Source organism: Cebus imitator, unplaced genomic scaffold (assembly GCF_001604975.1).
Source record: "Cebus imitator isolate Cc_AM_T3 unplaced genomic scaffold, Cebus_imitator-1.0 Scaffold130, whole genome shotgun sequence".
Taxonomy (NCBI): Eukaryota; Metazoa; Chordata; class Mammalia; order Primates; family Cebidae; genus Cebus; species Cebus imitator.
Genome location: NW_016107445.1, coordinates 281,766 through 302,967, shown reverse-complemented (window position 1 = coordinate 302,967; position 21,202 = coordinate 281,766). Strand labels below are relative to the sequence as shown.

General features: G+C 36.4%; 1 protein-coding gene across 6 annotated transcripts in view; it reads left to right on the top strand.

Moving 5' to 3' along the window:
* PKIB (cAMP-dependent protein kinase inhibitor beta) overlaps positions 1-15,312 on the top strand; it is a 108,196-nt gene extending 92,884 nt beyond the window's left edge. For 3 of the 6 annotated variants that reach the window (XM_017541042.2, XM_017541038.2, XM_017541044.2), the window contains 2 exons: positions 6,925-7,101; positions 14,544-15,312. In XM_017541042.2, coding sequence (XP_017396531.1) covers positions 6,933-7,101; positions 14,544-14,611 — 237 coding nt within the window. In that variant the 5' untranslated portion in view covers positions 6,925-6,932 and the 3' untranslated portion in view covers positions 14,612-15,312. Of the gene's footprint in view, positions 1-4,322; positions 4,342-6,698; positions 6,823-6,924; positions 7,102-14,543 lie in introns of those variants that run through there. The other 3 variants (XM_037742943.1, XM_037742942.1, XM_037742941.1) reach the window with 3 other exon arrangements.
* Positions 15,313-21,202: the final 5,890 nt, after the last annotated feature.

The window sequence follows — 21,202 nt, the reverse complement described above, 5'->3', positions numbered from 1 at the left end:
TAAATAAATGGGAAAAAAAAAGAATAGCTGGTATTCATAATGATAGTTTCATAGTGCCTATAAATTTATATGACAGATATATAAATAAATTTCATTTGTGTAGTTGTTAACCAAGCACAGTTATAGTATTAGTTCATTTGAGTCCAGAGTAGTAAAATAGATAATATATATCCTACTTTTTATAAACGTAGAGTGTTAACAAGAAGCTAGATGTTTTTCTGGAAGTTGAAAGTCCAAGATTCAATTTCAGGAATGTTCACTTCTAGGCAACCACACTGTCCATTGCTCCATATAGACTGTGTAACAAACAAGGGGACTAAATCAGGACAGTCACTTTGAGAGTGTATTAATGCAGTTCAGTAATGCTCAAAGCTCTGATTTGAAATCATCATTTAAAATAATTTTCTTTTGAATATGTGCCAATCTAAATTACCTAAGAAGGTTTTGAAAAGTAGCTGAGGTCATTCTTAGTACAAAGACATGGGTGATCAAGTGGGACAAATTTTTTTAATTAAAAACAGTTTACTATAAAATATGTTATACTTTAAATCGAACATGTTATCACTATTTGATACATGAGTATAAAATGAGTTGCAATGATGAAGTCATAAAAACAGTTTCAGAAGTAGAATATATGGCAGTAAAGTAATTGCTTTAATAGGTGATAAACGTTTCCATCTATAAATTTTGGTGTGTTAGTAAAAATAGTTCTATTATTTGGTATCCCACTGCATTTTCCCTTTGAAAGACAAGTAAGTATATATTACTTATAAGTGCTTTCTGAAATGAAAGCATAAAGTGTCCATGCTTAGCCAGTTGTGGTAGCTAATGCCTGTAATCCCAACACTTTGGGAGACTGAATCAGGTATATTGCTTGAGCCCAGGAGTTCAAGACCACCCTGGAAAACATGACAAAACCCTGTCTCTACAAAAAATAAAAATAAAATTAGCCAGGCATGATGGTGGTGCCTTGTAGTCCCAAGTACTTGAGAGGCTAAAGTGGGAGGATTGCTTAACCCCAGGAGACTGAGGCTGCACTCCAGCTGGGCGACACAGTGAGACCCTGTCTTAAACAAATAAAGTGTCCATGCTTAAACAACTGCTTAGTTAACTTTATATTGAAAGAGCAATTATGGGGTGATTTTTTCATAGATAATGTCACTCTCTGTAACAATTGTAGGAAAAGAAAGTAAGTCTAGGGGATAAAAGGCTTCATTTCTCCTGTTGTTGAGAATAAAAATGGTAAAAGGAAGTTTATTAAAGATATAGGAACTGATCTGATTTAAGTATCAGAGGACCACATTTATATACAAGGGGAAATTGATAAAGTATAATTGATATCAGGTTGACAAATTTATTCAATTTAATGTCTATGAATCTCTTACAGAGAAAAGGCCCTGTGCCAGAATCGTAGAACCATCGTGTGTCCTAGAGGAGGGCGGTTCTGTACCTGGTTTTTGCATCAGCTGCAGCTTTACCTTCAGCAAATTCATATTTACTACCCACAGGAAAAGCCATTGTATTTGCCATTAGTCTACAGCCTGACTCCAAGGCTATTTTGATGTTAACATAACAAAATCTATTTTAATATTTAATAACTGAACTTTGTCTTATTTTATTCTTTATTTACTTTCAGTCCTTATTATAAATATTAACAATAAAAGGACTTTCATTATCAGCTCCTATTAATTCAACATTGATTTATTGATTGTGTTAAGCAGGAATGGTCCAGTCCCTCTACTAAGCAGAGGGATACAAAGCCATTTCTATTGTGACCACGTTGGTAAGAATTAACTTTCCCTTCTCGTCTTCCTACTGATGTCATAAACAGTCATTTGACATTTTAAAACCATATATCTCATTGAAAAGGGAACTGTTATTTTAGGCCTTGCATGTAAACCCCCTAGACAGACTGGCTGGGTTCCCTCTTTGTAGGGAAGAGTACAAGCAGACCACAAGAACTTCAAAATTACGTTATTTTCCCACTAGTGCAAATTCAGTGCTGCGGATTTTGTGTACTAGGAGTGTATTTGTGCTCCTTTTGAAATCTAAGAATACTTTGTACAGTAGTAGTTGGAAAAGCAACTAAATGAGAAATGGATGGTCTGAGAGCAACCCCTCACTGGAATTTGCTTATTTTCTGGGGTTCCATTAAGTGCTATGATCCCTGTGAAGCCTGGCCTCGTTTTCTATTCTGGAATTAATAGAAATAATTAATTTCTCCTCTGCTCATGTGGTAATGGTGCCTTGCATGCAGCCTTCACAGACTGCCAGTTAAGGCATGGGAAGACCTTGTTTATTGTGCCAAGTTCTACAGTGTCTAGCTTGGGGCTTTGTAGAGTTGGTGTTACATAAATGCTTTCTGAATTGAACCCTAACTTCTTTAAGCAGGCCCCAGTGCCTTAATAAAATAAGAACCAAGAATATTTGAGTCACTGATTCAAAAGAATAATGTGAAACAAATGACAGTGAAGGAGTGTTGGTATGGCTTAAGGTAAAGTGGAAAAAAAGAATGAGAAGGGTTTCTTCTAATCCGTGCAAATCCTTTCAATTCTGAACACTCTGAAGCCAGAAATAAAGGCTAAACTATGTAAAATGTAGGCAGGAGGGATGCTCTGCTATGGTTATAACCACCTAGACTTTTACTCATGTAAAGGAAAAGTAAAAATACCACTCTTCATTGTGGATACCACCCACTATACATAGCATGCACACACACACACACACACACACCACACCACAGAAACAGACACACCCCACTCAAGATAATGTATTTAAAAAGAAACCTATTTAATTTTTAGAAAGACTTTTTGGTGTACGATGAATTTTCATTTTAATTTTTTTCCCTGTAGATAGCTGGTTTAGTTTTTGTTTTTTGTTACAGAAAGTAGCAGGAGGAATCATGGTCATGGAGGAAAGAGTACCATCTAAACTTAGGAAAGAATTTGACACAAATTAGCTATGTTATGTTGATGCATCACTTAAGTATCAGGATTTGGAAGTTTGGACTATATCATCTTTTCAAACGTAATATCCTGCAATGATGTGAGAAATTTAGTAGTCCTTTTGGGAAGCTGCAAGTGGTTGGGAGATGGCCAACTAACTCCCTACCCTTTATGGAGGGTATATATTGGAGATATATATATGGAGGCTATTTAGTTTCTTTCTAGCACAAAACTAAAAAGAATAAGATAACCGGTTAAATCTGCCTCCCCCAAACACAGACACATACTCAAGGCGGCTACATAGTTTTTGCAGTTAATCTATTTAGTTATTAACATTCGTGTATATTATTGTTGTAAGTGGACCTATGTTAGTATAAGAAGTAACATTGTGCTGGAAAGGTATTCAGCTTTGTGCTTTATCTGGAAAATTCTGAAAAATTAATTTGACTTTGTATTTTGAATTTTATACCTTTAAGCTGTCAAAAATTCCCTGTTATAAAAATAACTTCCATGTACCTACCAATGTATATTGAAGGATCTGTCTATGCAATTATCAAGCAAGAACATAAGCTTTAAAAAATGTGCGTGTCAACAAACAAAAGGTAGCGTTCCCTTTGACTTGCACTAGAGGCATGGAAATACCATCTATAGAAAAATGTCAAAAGCAGAAAGGTTTCAAAGTTTACAAAATAATTATACATGTCTACATTTCATGTAAGTTTTATTTAGCTCAAAATGATCTTGCTGCTTAAGTGAATAGGAGATATATAAAGGATTCACATTTTAGGAATGGGTAATTTTACTTTATTTCCAAATAATAGGATTTGAGGTCAAGAAAGATAACTAGAAAGATCAAACTTTGTCTCATCTCACCAGACGGTGGGTTACTCTTTTTAACTTGTGGGCCAAGAACAAGATTTTGCACTCAATAATTTAGTGGGAACTCAAGAAATGACTGGGTGAATAAATAATGATCTGTTTTTGCTGGCACATAAAGAAGTAATTCTAGTTCTTTCACCTTGTTTGGAAGAGGTTTGTATGTTTCAAAATCATAAAAATAAATCATAAAAAATAAAAGATCTGTAGGCAGAGAACTGAAAACATCTAGCATAAGATATTAGGATACTGAGAGCTGGAGAGAGGCAGATAAAGCAGTTGTTTACCAGTAGAGACCAGTGTCAGTCTGTCTGTCCATTTGTCTGTCTCTCCCTCTCTCTCAGTCTTTTGCAGGGAAAAGCACTGACATTTTTTCCAAAATGCATGTTTTTACTTCTTTGTTATTCTGTGTTTTTTCAGAAAGTCTGACTCATACCTCCAGAGAACTAATTTAGTGAGCAGGAAATTTATTTGAAGTCTTAGGTATAAAATGAGCAGTGGTTTCACTATGGAAGATAGGGTGAGTGATATGTATCCAGAGATGAGAAAAGAAGGTATCTACCATTTTGCAATCTTGGCTTTAAGAAAGAGTTTGCACAAACTTCTGTTTGTTTATAATCATGCTTCTAACATACTAACATCCTCTTTTCTTAGCAGGCTCTTTGGAGCCCAGCGGGTTCTGACTGGTGATTTTTTAGTATGCCTTTAGTGCTCCATTTAGCTTGAACATCTTCTCCTCTTGAGTTGTGCTGGTGTTGCATTTTCAATATTTCAGAAACTCTAAAGGTGCCGGCATGTATATGACTGTGTAATAGTCTTTTGTCAAGCAGCCTGAAAACTGTATATTTTCAATAGAGATAGAAGTGTGTTCCAGGCAATGTAAAATGTATTATCTTGCTGTGGGATTGCAAGAACTTCTGTGAAGTCTCCAAATGTCTAAACTGCTCCAGCTCCTGCCTAAGCAGCCACAGTTGACAAAGCAGCACTCACCTAGAGTCCTTTGTTAATTCTATAGAAGAAAAAAGAGGAAGAGTTGCTAGTGAGTCAGCTGCTTTGGTTAGCAAACATAAACATGATTAGCTTTTTAAGCTCAGAAAATGAAAAGAACCTCAAGTTAATCTGTCATTTTTCACTGTAGTATTTCCTCATCTTTCTATGGGCTATATATTTTAAATGTCAAAGGAATTTAAAGAGAGCAATTGTCTCTTTTCTGTATGTATATCACACCTTTTTAAAAAAAAATCAAGCATATGCAATCAGTCTAGTATAGAAAATTAACAACAGACAAATAAGATGTTTATTGGGGAAAGGAGAAGCTTTCACTTAAGGATATGCTATTATTTGGTTAAATTGTTAAAGTGTTACTTTTAGAGCCTTTCTGTGCTAAAATATCTATTCATAATTTTTCTAGGTGGATGTTTCAATTTTTTTTAATTACAACGGTAATACATGCTCATTAGTACAAGTCAAAATATGTAAAGAGGTATTGAAAAAAGGTTAATACTTTTCTTGTTCTCTCTTCCCAACTAGGATTTTTATTATTTGTATAAAGTTGAAATTTTATTGTATTCATAATTTTCTCCCCTTTTCCCCCACACTATAAATGTTAATTTTTAAACTTGCTTTACTTCAGTGTGTCACTGGATCTAATACATTCTTTAAAATTGTGGTATAACATTCCATAATATAATATACATAGTTTATTCATATTTTTTTCTTGATGGGCTTTCAGGTTATCTCCAGTGGTATAATAAATCTCTTTGCTTTGGAGGTTAAAGAGCCCAGCTAACAGTCAGTCACCTTGTGGATCCAAATGTTCTTGCCACCAATTTCTAGGCCATTGACACGTTTGGTCAGGAAAATAGCTTTTCTGTGTCCAAAGTGCTATCTTCCACATCGCTGTGAGGCTGGGGGGATTAGCTGTTTTTTCTACCCATGACAAAAAATTGGTCAGTCAATATAAGCAGCAGACTCTGAAAGGAAGATGGCACCAAATGTGAGTTTGCCATGGCCAAGTACAGCCCCTAAGTAAAGCAGTTTTGTTACTTAGCCTCTTTATATGGCCAATTCTGGTTTTGGTCTTAAAATAGTAGTTAATGAATATTACTTTAACAAACTTTTAGACAGTTTTGTGATTCTTTTATTTTCCAGCATCAATCTACAAAAAAGGACTAAGTTAGAAAGTGTATATCTGAAATAATAATATAAAGGCAAAAGCAAAAACTTCTAAAGTAGCAGGCAGCGAGCAGCAAAATGATCTTGAAATAAACATGAAACCCAGAATTTCTTTTCCATGTTGAAGGCCCACTCCAAGGGCTGCTTTTTAGAAGCTCTTTTTTAACAACAGACGTTGGGTTTACTTGAGGGTTGAGGGTGGAATGAGGGAGAGCTGCAGAAAAGATGACTATTGGGTACTGGGCTTAATACTTGGGTGATGAAATAATCTAAGTATTAAGATTATTAAGAAATAATAATTAAGAAATAATCTTAATACTTGGGTGATGAAATAACAAATCCCCATGACACAAGTTTACATGTGTAACAAACTTTCACATGTACATGTCTCAGATCAGAACATATCAAAATACGCAGCTCTTTCTGGGGAAACGTCTTTGAGATAAAGTAGAATTTCTTATTTCTAAGAAGTAGGAACAGAGTGTTTTGTTTGGTCCCTACAAATTATAGTTATCTGGTTTCAGCCTGAACAAGCACCACAAGCAAACACTGGCAGGCAGAGTCTCTACAGGAGTGGTCAAACAAGTCGGTTTTCATTTCCTTCCAAGCCCTAGTTTGGCTGATCCATCCATAGAAAAGCAGAACAAAAGGCAAGGGATTACTGCACCCTTAAGCATCCAAGTGGCTCATTCAGCTCGGAGCTTATTTTTAGCAATCTGTCTCACAATGAGGACTTCCTGTTCTATTCAGCAAATGTGCAAATGGATGCTCCAGGACTATAGCAGTAGACGTTGATGAAGGTTGTGATCAGTGATTAGACTCTCAGGACTGTTGTGTTTTTGATCTAGCCATGCCTTTTAACCACTGTGGTGAACATTTAGCTCTGAATAGGCTCATTTTCTTCTTCATGTGCGCATTCTATTCGTAGATGTTGCTATGAGGACAGATTCATCAAAAATGACTGATGTGGAACCTGGGGTCACCAATTTTGCATCTTCAGCAAGGGCAGGCCGCCGGAATGCCTTACCAGACATCCAGAGTCCAGCTGCCACAGGTGGAACCTCAGATTTGCCCCTCAAACTGGAGGCTCTCTCTGTGAAGGAAGGTAATACTCAATACCCTCTTAAAATTAACAGCATTGTCACTTCTTAACCAATCCTTTCTCTGGAACAGTCTTTTTTTTATCTAGTTAAAAGTGCTCAGTTTCCTTATTTGTTTCTTTAAACCTCTCAGGCTTTGTTTAAGGTTCAGTAGATTTTTCAGCCTTTTCCAAGTCAAATATTTCATCTTTTTGTCTCATGCTGTGTATATGGAAACTGAAGTTTTATTTATTCCTTTCATGTGTATTGTCATGCACAAGGCTAGTAATTGGGAATACAAAGGTGAACACATGTGATCTTTCTCTCAAAGAGCTTTCAATTTTATTGAGAAGTATTCACAAATAAAATAATTTTTCTTCTGCCATCCATTGTCAAATCACTTTGGAGGCTTCTGCTTCACTGTAGTATGCTACAAGCCCTTTAATTCCCATATCTAGGAAGAAGCTTACTGTCAAGTAGGGATGAAATTCTTCCAAGAGAGTTTTTGTATAAAAGGTGAACATTCTTCAGTCAGTGAAAAAAGATGGCATTAAGGGAAATTTAGAGCTGTCAAACCATGAAGGGAAATCTTAGGTCTTTCTCTCCATTGTTTACATATAGTTTATATAGCTTCCAGAATTTAGTCTCCTGAAAATGAATATAAAGTGTTAAAAGGGGTCTTTCATTTAAAAACCTTCATGGAGATTAAAAAACAAAAACAAAAACCCTGAATCAAAGCTAAAAAATACACTCAGAAAGATTAAAGATAATTTTAATTCCAAACCATTAGCAAAATACTCATGTTTTGTGCCCCATTTTTTACACTCTCAGGTGTACTCTAGTATTTGTTTGGGAATTTACTCTTGGTGACAGTGAAGCAAGTGAGAACCAGAGGCTGCTCACATCTAGCCCATTCCCGGTAGCCCAAGAAGGAGGCTCTTGGTTTTTTGCTTCAGGAGGCTATTTGCTACCTGGTAGAGTTACAAATGTTCCTTGTTCAATCGCTATGAAATAGTTATAGAGGCCGGGGTGGCTCACGCCTGTAATCCCAACACTTTGGGAGGCCAAGGTGGGCAGATTGCCTGAGGTCAGGAGTTCAAGGCCAGCCTGAACAACATGGAGAAACCCCGTCTCCACTAAAAATACAAAATTAACCAGGCATGGTGGCACATGCCTGTAATCCCTGCTACTCAGGAGACTGAGGCAGGAGAATTGCTTGAACCCGGGAGACAGAGGTTGCAGTGAGCCAAGATCACACCATTGCACTCCAGCTTGGGCAACAAGAGTGAAACTGCGCCCCCCCAAACAAAGAAAAATATCCTTGTAGGTCAGGGACTATGACCAGATCCTGCAGTTCCATGAGTATCTCAACTTTTTCCAAAGGCTACTTTTTCTCATATGTGACACTGTAGGTGACAGTGAAAAAGCATACACATCAACATAAAATATTATAAGAAGAAAGAAAAGATGGAAAAGATGAAGGGAAGAAAAGAAATAAAAATGTGTGTAATATTTTTGGCCTTTTAAGTTTGAAAATGTCATGTGACCATAAGAACATGATGTTGCTGTTGAAGAGTCCATTCTAAACCAGTGAGGGAGAGAAGGCAATCACTTGTTAGTATAAAAGCCTATTTAAACTTTATACATCTTCAGCACACACAAAACCTTAATGCTTACTGACATTACTTAATTAAGCAAAAGAGAGCAAATACACTGTAGGAGAGTCAGCAGTGTCCTCTATTTTGTTTTGGTCACTAGAGAGACTAGGATCTGAAAGAATATGTTCCTGTTTTTATATTTTTCTTCAAATTGTTTTGAAATAAGTCAAATGGATCAGTTAAAATCAAAATGTTAAAAATGAATTCACATATAACACCAGATGCTAAAGATTACATAAAAGAATGAAGGCATGATGTAAAGTGAAATAGGCCAGGCACAGAAAGGCAAATACCACCTGATCTCCCTCGTGGAATCTAAAAGAGTCAATCTGCTAGAAACAGAGAGTAGAATGGTAGCTACCAGGAAAATTAGGAAGATGATGATCAAAAGATATAAAATTACAATTAGACAGGAGAAATAAGTTCAAAGGATCTATTGTAGCAACATGGTGACTATAGTTAATAACAATGTATTGTATACTTGAAGATTGCCAAAAGAGTAGATTTTGAGTGTTCTTACCACACATACACATACATATACGTATACATGTGTAAGTTTGTGAGGTAATGGATATGTTAATTAGATTGATTTAGCCACTCCTCACTGTATGCATATATCAAAACATCATGTTGCACCGCAACATAAATATATATAATTTTATTTATCAATGAAAAGTTAAAGATTAGAAAAAAATACACAAAAGGAAATAGGCTTACATAGGTCGATGACATATATAATATTTTATTAACGAAGTTATAAGTAGTTTGAAAACTTATCTTTTTCTCATTAGCTAAGCATAGATATTATTATGAATTTTTAAATGAATTGTTTCCAATTGCTAATGAAAACTGAAAGCTGGGGTCTGTCTCAGATATTATGGTTTCAATAATTTTTTCACTTAAAAATACAAATTCTGAGGTGAGGGAGATCTGCAGATTTCCCTCAGATCTATTCTCTTTTGTTTTTATTTTTAATTTTTAAATAAATATTATTAATATTATAAAAATTAATATTTATTTAAAAATATTAATTTTTAAAAAACATTATTGTGTGACAGGAAATCTAGGATTTCAGTTGTCTTGCATCCTGCATGAAATTAACCTGAGATTTTCTCAGTTCATAATCTGTCTTAATCTATCCCTCATAAATTGATAACCACGATAAGAAGGACTATGATATTTGATGACATATGAACAAGAGATGACAGAGGGTGGCATCATGGGAAGAAGAAAGGTCCGTGGATTTGAGATATGCTTTATAGGCAGAATCAATAGGGCTTGCTAATGAATTGGATGTGGCAGAGGTGAGGAAGAGAATTGGAGGATAACTCCTAGAGCAGCCGGGCAGGTGCTGATGCCATACACTGAGAAGGGTTAGCCTAGAGGACAGGCAATTTTGAGAGTTGGAGGAGTAAAGATTTCTGTCTTCAGAATGCCTATGAGACATCTAAATGCACATGTCAATGAAGCAATTGGATATAAAGGTCTAGTGGACCAGAAAGAAAAACATTCAGAATGTTTGAGTGTTTTTTGTTTTTGTTTTTGTTTTTTGAGATGGCGTTTCACTCATGTCACCCAGGCTGGAGTGCAATGGCACAATCTCGGCTAATGCAACCTCTGCCTCCCAGTTTCAATCGATTGTCCTGCCTCAGCCTCCCAAGTAACTGGGATTACAGGCACCCACCACCAAGCCCGGCTAATATTTGTATTGTTAGTAGAGATGGGGTTTCACCACGTTGGCCAGGCTGGTCTGGAACTCCTAACTTCAGGCCTCCCAAAATGTTGGGATTATAGTCATGAGCCACTGAGCCTAGCCTTGAGTGTATATTCTTAAAACATATTTTATATGACTGAGGAGAAACAGTGCAAATGAAATTCTCCCCTGACAAGCAACATGAGTAGATTACCTTTTCAGCACAAATGGAAACACAGAATGTGAAAAGGAAAGGGAGCCTTAAAAGGTCCCCACTCTTTTGATTTATAGATGTTACCATAACTAAGCCCCAAGCAGGTTAAGTGATTTGCTCAAGCTCACAAAAATTAAGTGATAATAGAATCTCTGGTTCCAAAGCCTTAGTCTTTCCCATTATACCAACTTTTCTCAATAAATGTTTCACAGGAATTCTTCTGGGTGTTAATGTGTTACATACAAAAAGGGTGTTGTGGTCAAATAAGTTTGGAATTGGTGGTTTAAACATAATTGGCTTTTTACACTTCTCAGAATGTTTCCTTTTTAGACAAGGACTTCTCAGAGCCTTTGTTACAGAGACTTTAAAGTAATAGTGTGTCTATACCCTTCTATAAATAGAACATACAGCATTTCTTTCTCCCATTTATTTGACCATCTCTGAAGAAATATCTTGCAGAATTATTGTTCTGTGAGGCACTCTGAAAATGTGACAAGGAGTAGAAAAGGTAGTTGATACCAAGAAGAGCAGAACACAAGGATGGAAATAGAAAATGTAAAAAAAAAAATAGACTATTGTATCTGATTTATATTAATGAAAAGCCTGATTTAGTAAACAGCTAAAGTATGTTACCTAAAAGATATATAATAAGGATCTGAATGTAATGTTTATATAAATGTTACCGTGTGTGTGTGTGTGTGTGTGTGTGTGTGTGTGTGTGTATGAGAAATGTTTTTTCAAGCTAGGCTTCCAGAGAACAAATCAAGCCAGATAATCTAGGACTCAACGTTTTCTTACTTTCCCAAGAGTTCTTATTATAATCAAAAAAGTGAGATAAGTAACTGTTCAAAAAGCTTATTCACATATGAAATGACACGAACCGGATTGAAAGGAAAGTTTGATGTTTCTCTCAGAGAAATTATGTTGAAGAAATATGTTGAAAATATATTCAATTACATTGAAACACTTGACATGTGCAGAAAGGTTGAAGAATAACAGTAATGTTGATCAGAAAGTACCTAATATATGAAAAAGAGTTTTCCTTTCATTAACATCACATTACAAAGTTGACAGCAATCATAACCTCTTGAGCAGTTTATTGTTTCCTTGTATCTGAAATCATCTTTCAACATATTTCTAAACACTTTCACATTACAAAGCAAAAAATGAGACTACAAGAGGTATTTTAAATCATGTTTTATATTTTAGTTAATAATCCCAAGCAAGATACTAGATTGACAACAGATGATATCTTGTTAGTTTTCATCTAATTATTATCTTGAATTCTTACTTCATTTCATAGAAAGATAACAAGTTAAGGGGATTTCATATCATCATCTGCTCATTAGACCAACTTAGAGATAGCAAATATAGCAACTCTTCTCTGAAAGCTAGAAACCTTTGTGTGTAGTTTGCTTAGAATCAGTGTGGCAAGAGTACCATTTTCTATTAAGCTTGTTTTTCTAAGAGAGTTCTTTCAAAACACTTATTAAGCATCTGCCATGTTAATTAGAAGACAACCAGTTATGATCACTAGAGTACAAATTCCGCCTTGATCCCAATTCTCCCTCCAACTACTGCCCTCCGTTTCTGTTTCATGACAAAATTCCTTGTCAGAGTTACCTGCTTCTGTGGCTCCAAATCCTCTGCATCCCATTCTTTTTGCCTAATAAGATTTTCACCTCACCACATCACTCCACTGCTGTTTCAAGATCACAATACACTGTCTCTGCCAAAATCAGTGGTTCGTTCTTAGTCCTCATCTTGCTTGATCTCTTAGTCATAGATGATTGTCATTCTTTCCTGTAATATTTATCTTCCCTTGGCTTTCCGGACACTTCACTCATCTGGTTTTCCTCGTGCTTCCCTGGCTGCTCCTCCTTGAGCTTCTCTTTCCTCATCTGCCCTAACTCTTAGTAAATTGGAGATTATCAGAATTCAGTCTTTGGACATAATCTCTATCAACACTCCTTCATCTGTGATGTAATCTGAGTTCATTGGCGTGATGATCGTGCTTTTGATGACTTACAAATTTGTATCTCCAACCTGGGGCTCCCCTGAGCTGCACACTCATATACTAACTGCCTAGTTGGCATCTCTGCTTGGATATCTAACAGGAATCTCAGGCTTAATGGGTATAAAAGCAAACTCCAGATAGTCTCCTGGTGACAGCTCCTTCTGCATTTTCCCCACCTCTGCAAATCATAATTCCAGTTAACAAAGTTATAGCCGAAAACATTGGAATCATCTTTATCTCCCCTCTTCTTCTCATATTCTCCATCCCATCTATAAGCGAATACTGTCCGCTCTACCTTCAAAAGAGGTCCATAAATTTGCCATTTTTCACCCACAAGATCTAGTTTTTTTGGTACCTCTATGACTCCATTTTCCATTCCAATTTTCTCTACCATTGTCCTCCCACTTGCAAATCTTTCCTGCATATTACTGTCTTGGTTTTGCCTTTCTCTGTGCTTGGAATGCTCTTCTCCCTGCTCTCTATATAGAATTCTGCTTCACCTTCTCAGGCTTTATTCAAGTACCCCCTTCTCAGTGAGGCATTCCCAGCTAACTCTGTCTAGAATTGCATCCTCCAGGCCCCAAGACTTCTTGAAAATTTCCATTTTCCACTCCTGCGTTAATTTCTTCATTAGCCCTTTTTACTTCTTATTGAGCACACATTTTATTTATTTTGTTTATTATCCATATTTCTCATCAAGTATTATTTGAGAGCCTGGATTTATGTTTTGTTCATTGCCTTGTATATAGTACCTGTTTAATAAATATTTGATGAATGAAAGTTGAAGACCTGAATAGAATCCATCAGATTTCAAAGATGCCATTTATGACGTGGTAGGAACAATTCTGGAAGAATAGTAGACCTAAATAGTTTTACTTAAAAATGGAGACAGCAAAAGAGGGGTACTTTTTAAAGGATAAAAGAGAAGATAGTATGTAGAAGACTTACAGCTGAAAGAAGATCTTAGTTAATTTAAAGATGGTAGTGACTTGAGGGAATGACGGAGCCAGGAGAAAGTCAGATAAAATGGAGAGCAGCAGATGATTATTAGAGTCAGCCTCCTGATGAAGAAAAATGGATAGGATGAGGAATCATGAAGGCGTTAGACTGGATAGCAGGAGCAACAGCAGGAGCCAGCTCCAAAATTGTGCAACCAGGGTGGTTGCATAAGGCTTCTTGCTTAGAAGAGATTTGCACTTGGTTTACTGTTCTACTGTTGCTGTCTTGAAATTTTTCATAACTTTTTGAACAAGGATACTGCATTTTCATTTTGCACCGGGCACCAACAAATTACCTACCCAGTGCTGACAAGTGCACCTTCCATTGTAATAACAGGAAGGGCAGAAAATAAGCACAGATCACAGGGAGTTTTAGACATTTAATGGCAGGAAGTTGAGGGAGCTCCTGTCTGATAGCTTTGATTATTTATTTTTTCTATGAAGTGGAAAGTGACAAAGAGCAAAGGGAGTAAAAAGTGTCAAGAAGCTGGAGAGAGTGCAATCCTGCATAGGAAGTTGGCTAAGGACATGGACCGCAGAGTCAGTTGGTCTAAGCTCAAGTCGTGACTGTCACTCACTAGCTCTCTGACTTTGGACAAGTCACTTAATCTGCTTGTGTTTCCGTTTAGTAATCTGTAAATGGAGGTCCTGAGAATACCCTAGAAGACTGCCTGGCACTTAATAACTATGTAGAATAGGAGAAAGTTGATGAGGAGAAAGTAGATTCCCAAACCTACTCATATCTCTCCTCTTTGTGTAGTTTCCATATCTGAATTGAGGGCAAAAGAGGGAGGGTGGACAAAGGGAAAACCAACGGTTTTATTCCACTATAATATAAAATAAATTTCAATATATTCTACATATAAATGGAAAATTAATTTTTTTCAGATGTAAAGGAGAAAGATGAAGAAACAACACAAGACCAATTGAAAAAGCCTCAAAATGAAGGAAAATGAAAGCTCATAATCTATCAAGAGTGCTGAATTTCCGCATGTTGAAAGACTTAGTGGTTCTGTTTTCCTGAGTTATTTAATCTGGTGGTAAATATGATAACATTGCATCCCTAAGCAGCATGTGTATATTAGATAATTGTGTTGCGAAACTACTCACTTGGATTGCAATGATGATGTCCAATGTAGGGTATTAAAAGACAGGTTACTTCCAAATCGCACCAAAGGAAAAGGTCAAGAATAATACACGATCACGCAAATACATACCTTTGTCTCCAAAGCCAACAAAAATCACTGTTCTCTTTTGCATTTATTTAGCCTGATGTATGTTTAATTCAAGTTTTACAGTGATGGGCAAATCATTTCCTGGTAAATGTAAATCGAACACCATTGATTTAAAACTTCATGGAATTTGTAGAAAATTATGTGCTTTTTTTTTTGGTGAGAATGAACAATAGTCAAAATTCACGTGGATAGAGTGTGTTTGGTTTTAGCCAAAAATACTCCAGATTTTTTCCCATACCTCAAAAGAGATTTGGAAAAATTATAAAAGTTTGATAATAGAAACGTCTTTAGAATGCTTTTGTCTGATATATTTTGCTTCTAGTATGTGCCTACTGTGATTTTTTCATGCGGGAAATGCAAAATTTGTAACAAAATGATTATATGGAACATCTCTATTAAATGAATTTTACTATATTCCTTAACTTTGGTGTGTTTATGTGTGCGTGTGTTTTACTTTAATATGAATTATACAAAATATTAGTTCTTTTACACTCTTTTTTCTTATTCTTAGGGCTTTTGTGTATGTCTGACTTGTTTCTAAAATAACTTCCTCAGGAATGCAGACCTTAATTTTTACATATTTTTTAAGTAGCTACATAGCAGTAGGCACTTATGCATTTAGTCAATTACATTGGTGGAAATAGTAAATTACATCCTTTAAATATATATCTAATTATATATTTTAAAATGAGCAAAAATACAACCAAAGTGTTAGTAAATTTTCATTAGACATTTTAGAAAAACAATAGAATTTTGAAGTTTTATAAATGTCAGTGATGAATTTATATTCATTTTCAGAAATATATGCATGCAGTAATATTGTATTTGACTGTTGACTTAGGCCACGCCTGTTTACAGTAACCAAATAAACTCTTTCACTATTAAAGAGATTTGTTACTGACACAAATCTCCTTCATTTTATCTTCAGAAGTATGCTGGGTAAAAAATGGGTGACACATTTTAAAGAACAAAGTTAGTCTTTGCAATATAAATCGCCTCCTGCTTATTATTTTAATGTCAATACAAGAACCTGATTGCTTTAAGTTTTCAAATATCATTTTTTTCTTTATTAATCAAAAGTAATATTTTAAGTGTAGCACTAACTTAATATTCAATAAAATTTATCACAGCCGTTAAAATTATATTTCTAAAAGTTATTTAATGACATGAGCTTAGGTGATCAGAATAAAGAGGGGTTAGAGAGGAACTGTGGTTTCCACCATGGGTGGGGAAGCAATTTCGCCCCCTAGAGGCCATTTGGTAATGCCTGAAGACATTTTTGGCTGCCACAACTGGAGGTGGAAAGCAAGGGAGAAAAGGTGCTACTGTAATGTAGTGGGCAGAGGCCAGGGATACCGCTAAACTGCTAAGCATCTTACCACCCTACAGGGCAACCCTGACAGCAAGGATTATCCGGCCGTGTGTGTCAGCAATGCTGAGGCTGAGAAACTCTGGAGTAGAGTTAAACTGTTAAGCATGTGGGCTTTAAATTCAGATTACCTGGGTTTGAATTCTAGCTCTGCTACTCAGCAGCTGTGTGATCCTGGACAACTTACATCATGTCTCTAAGTCTCAGTTTTCTCCTCTGTGGAACGGTTTTAATAATAATGCATACTTTATAGGGTGGGTGGAGGCAGTAAATGAGATAGTATATGCAGATTGAATCATGCCTGGTAAAGAATATTCAATAAATATTAGCTACCATCATCACCGTTGTCATATTTATTCAAGATGCTCTTGCCAATACTCTGGTAATGGAGGTGGTAGGAAGCTCTATTTGTCTTCTGTCCTTCTCTGCGATTTTGCAGACATCCGCAATGCTTGGTGCTGGGAGAAGACAGGATGGTAGAAATAGATAATTCATGGTAATTACTACAAGAATGCCAATTCAATCATGCTAATGGGTGAGTGATAGGTGATGAGTATTGCTATTTAACAATGAGTCTACTCACTAGTGTTTTGTGACAGTTAGTGAAAAAAAAATAGAATCCTGAGTCAATATTTAAATGAGTAATTTGTTCTATGAAAAGGTAGAAGAAAAAATTAATATAGCTGTTGGGTCATAGTTTTTGACAGTATTTTTCTCATTTAGAAACCAAAAGTAAAGCCATGTCCCTCCTCATTATTTCCGGCTGTGACATATATTCTGAATGATACATATTCTAAATCACTTATTCACTACAATGCACACACAAATGTCCATTATTTTGTATCACCCACTATTTTGTATTTTGTATTACCTGATACAGGCTTGTTAACTGAGAATATCTGCTAGCTAAAAGGGTTTATTTTTACCGAGATGGAGCCCAGACAAAGGAAAATGAGAGGTCAATAGTAGTTTAAAGATGACACTGAATTTGTCTACTAAGTTTTTTAAAAATCAAGCTATTTTGAGGAACCCATGGTATTTTGTCATAGCAAGTAGACACTTTTACCAAAGCTATTTAGTTGGGACTCATTAAAGAAAGTCTCCTTGCCCATTTTGCCATTGTCTTGTACAAGGCACTTGCTTTAGTCAATAGCTGCAAAGTCTTAACACTATGGGATAATCAGGCTAAAAGGTGACAATGAAGCTATAAAGCAGCTGTCTGAAAACTTAACTCTGTACGAAGGAGAAAGAACAAAAAGAATCCATTCTGTGTCATGTACCCAGAGATATTTTGTGATCTGTGTAGAAAAGATTTGAATCTTAAAATTAGTGAGTAGAAAAAAAAAAAAAAATTAGTGAGTAGAAAAGGAGGTGTCCTTCTTAGAAAATAAACCATTAGTTTTGCTCAGGTTTGCTCAGGTGGGTTGACAACTTGGGCAGATGTTTGGCAAGGGACGAGGATAGAAAGGAGCAAGAGGAAAATGAAAATTCTGGTGTTCTATGCCACTGTGTAATGACTATAGTTAATAATATATAATTTAAAATAGCTAGAAGAGGCTGGGTACAGTGATTCACACCTGTAATCCCAGTACTTTGGGAGGCCAAGGTGAGTGGATCACTTGAAGTCAAGAGTTCAAGACCAGCCTGGCCAACATGGTGAAACCCCTTCTCTACTAAACCCCATCTCTACTAAAAATACAAAGATTAGCTAGATATATATGAAAAAAAAATTAGCCTGCTGTGGTGGTGGGTGCCTGTTGTCCCAGCTACTCAGGAGGCTGATGCAGGAGAATCATTTGAACCCAGGAGGCAGAGATTGCAATGGGATGAGATCATGCAACTGTACTCCAGCCTGGGCAACATAGCAAGACTCTGTCTCAAAAATCAAAATCAAAAGCAAAATAATAAAATAGCTAGAAGGAGGACATTGAGCATTCTCAACACAAAGAGAATGACAAATGTTCGAGATGAGTATGCAAATTACCATGATTTGATCACTCTAAATTGCATGTGTCTAAATATCACTATGTACCCGTGGAGCCTGACTCAAGTTCGAAGTACAGCTCTGCCATTTGTTCTGATGAGTTTGGTTATTTCATTCTTTGTGCTTCAATTTCTTCGTTGTGCAAAATGATAAATTACTGTGAGGATTAAGGGAGTGAATACTGGGAATTGATAAGGACAGTGCCTAGCATACTAGTAAAAGCTAATATTATTATCATTTGCCAGAACATAAAGGGTAATCAAGACTTTAAGCTGAATATTCTAGACCTGTTGATTTTGTCCAATGTTACTTGCCAGAATAGATTTCCTTCTATTCCTCTGCTGTCTTTTCTTTCCCTTAGCAAAACCTTCGTGGCTAAAAACAGGATTGATTAATCAGAGTGGGTCCCTTTTTTTTTTTTTTTTTTTTTCAGAGTTATTGACAGCACTCTCAGAACATTAAAAATCTGCAGCTAATGCAGCCATCAAAAACGATGAGCTTGGGTCCTTTGTAGGGACATGGATGAACCTGGAAACCATCATTGTCAGCAAACTGACACAAGAGCAGAAGATCAGACACCACATGTTCTCACTCATAGGTGGGTGTTGAACAATGAGAACACATGGACACAGGGAGGGGAGCACTACACACTGGGTTCAGTTGGGGGGAAATAGGGGAGGGACGGTGAGGGATGGGGAGTTGGGGAGAGATAGCAAGGGGAGAGATGCCAGATGTAGGTGATGGGGAGGAAGGCAGCAAATCACACTGCCACGTCTGTACCTATACAACAATTTTGCATGTTCTTTACATGTACCCCAAAACCTAAAATGCAATAAAATAAATAAATGGAAAAAAAAATCTGCAGCTAGTTAAAAACGGAAGCATTGGCTCAAACAAAGGGCTGGGGCAATTTTGTTGTTACTTGTTAAAATCCTGGAATGGATTTCTTAATGGGCACACATCAATAGAAATAATTATTATCGTAGCTAAATTTCGAGTGACTGGTGATTGCTTAGCACATAGTAGATCCTTTTGAATCTTCATAAAAAATAATCATATAAAATAGTTGTTAATGTTTCTCATTTTACAGATGAAGAGAATGGATTCAGAGAGTACCTTTGAGAGTTCACACAAGAAAGTGCAAAATGATTTAGGACAGGGCTGTCAGAGATTAGATGTGCATAGCCTCTCTTGCACCAAAAGTTCCCTCTTCCCCAAACCAGCTCATCCATTAACGTATTAAATTTGTCTGAATTTACTCAATATTCTTAGGGAAATTTAAAAGTTGTGTAGGAAGAATAACGTATGAGCCAACATGAGCACTGATATCTCAGTACGGCAACTTTATTTATTTATTTGGCTTTATTCTTTCACCACCTCATATTTTGCCTCATTCCAGAAATGATTTTATATGGCAAGCTGTTGGTACTGTTGTCATTTAATTTGCCATTGCCTGGTAGGGCCCTGAGGGAGTGCAAAGTTGGGGAGAAGCCTTGGGTTCTTTGGGGTGAGAAGTAGTAACTGGAAGAGAGGCAGAGGAGAAAGCCTGAACCAAAAAGAAGAGCAGCACCATCCCCACCCTTGACTAGGTTCATACTCAACTTGGGGCTAACCACGGTTATGAAGAGGGCACACGGACATTCTGAGACGCAAAATGTATCTGGCATGAACTAACTATGAACATTTTAAGAGTAGGGCCACATAGGTAAGTGAAATCATCCCACTTGCTCCTCAGCAATAAATTTCAGAGGCTGAATTATTTTTGGCCATACCGATGGCAGAGAAGGTCCAAAGTGCTAGCTGGGTTGCTGCAGAGACCTCAGGGAACCATAAGAAAGCCAGAAATTAACATGTATATATATATATTTTGCCCCATCTTAGAGTCTGTGGAATTGACTCTGGAATTGAGTTCTCGGTTCTCATAGTGCTTTAGACATAACAGGTATTTGAATAGTCCTGCTTTATAATAAATTTGTCACCTAAATTGAATTTCCATTAGTGGAAGGGATTTACTTTTTACATATTTCCTTTCTTTGATATAAAATTGTAGAGAACAATAGAAGAAAAAGCATGGGGCTATCATCAATAAATGTGGATTTCGCTCCAGAATTTTGACCTAATTTGACCTATACTGACTATGTGCCTTTGGGTAAATTATTTTCACCCTAGGCAGTCCTTCTTATCTGAGAGAATTACTGAAAATTGACACTAGGTGGAGCTCTGCTCCCACTTGCGCTACAAAAAATTTAAGGCCTGCCTGAGGTTTTCAGTTTGTTTTACCAATTCAGCTACACGTGTTGGTCAAGATTATTGCAAAAACAAAACAACAGCAACCAAAACTGCGGTATTTCAAATATAATTTTTTTCAATAGACATGGTAAAGAAAATTATAATAGTGTGCTAATCTGTGGCTACTGATTTTTTAGGATGCCTTATGTTCTTAGGTACCAAAGAAGGTGTTCTAACACATCTTAACGATATACTTCTCCCAAAGGAAAATAAATCATTATATTAAAAAGGTACCTGCACCGGTATGTTTGTCATAGCACTATTCATATTAGCCAAAATGTGAAATCAACCTGTGTCCATCAATAGATGACTGGAAAAGCAAATGTGGTACCACACAATGGAATACTACTTAGCCATAAAAAGAATACAGTCATTTCTTTTGCAGCAACATGCCTGGAACTGGAGGCCATCAGAAAGCTTCTGAGTTATTTTACTGAAGTACAGCATGTTCTCACTCGTAAGTGGGAACCAAATAATGCATACATACAGACATAGCAGAATAATAGACACTGGAGACTTGGAAGTGGGTGGGAATGAGATGAGAAATTACCTATTGGGTACAATGTACACTGTTCAGGTGATGGCTACACTGAAAACCCAGACTTCACCTCTAGGCAATATATCCATGTAACAAGACAATACATGTACCCCCCCTAAATCTATAAAAATA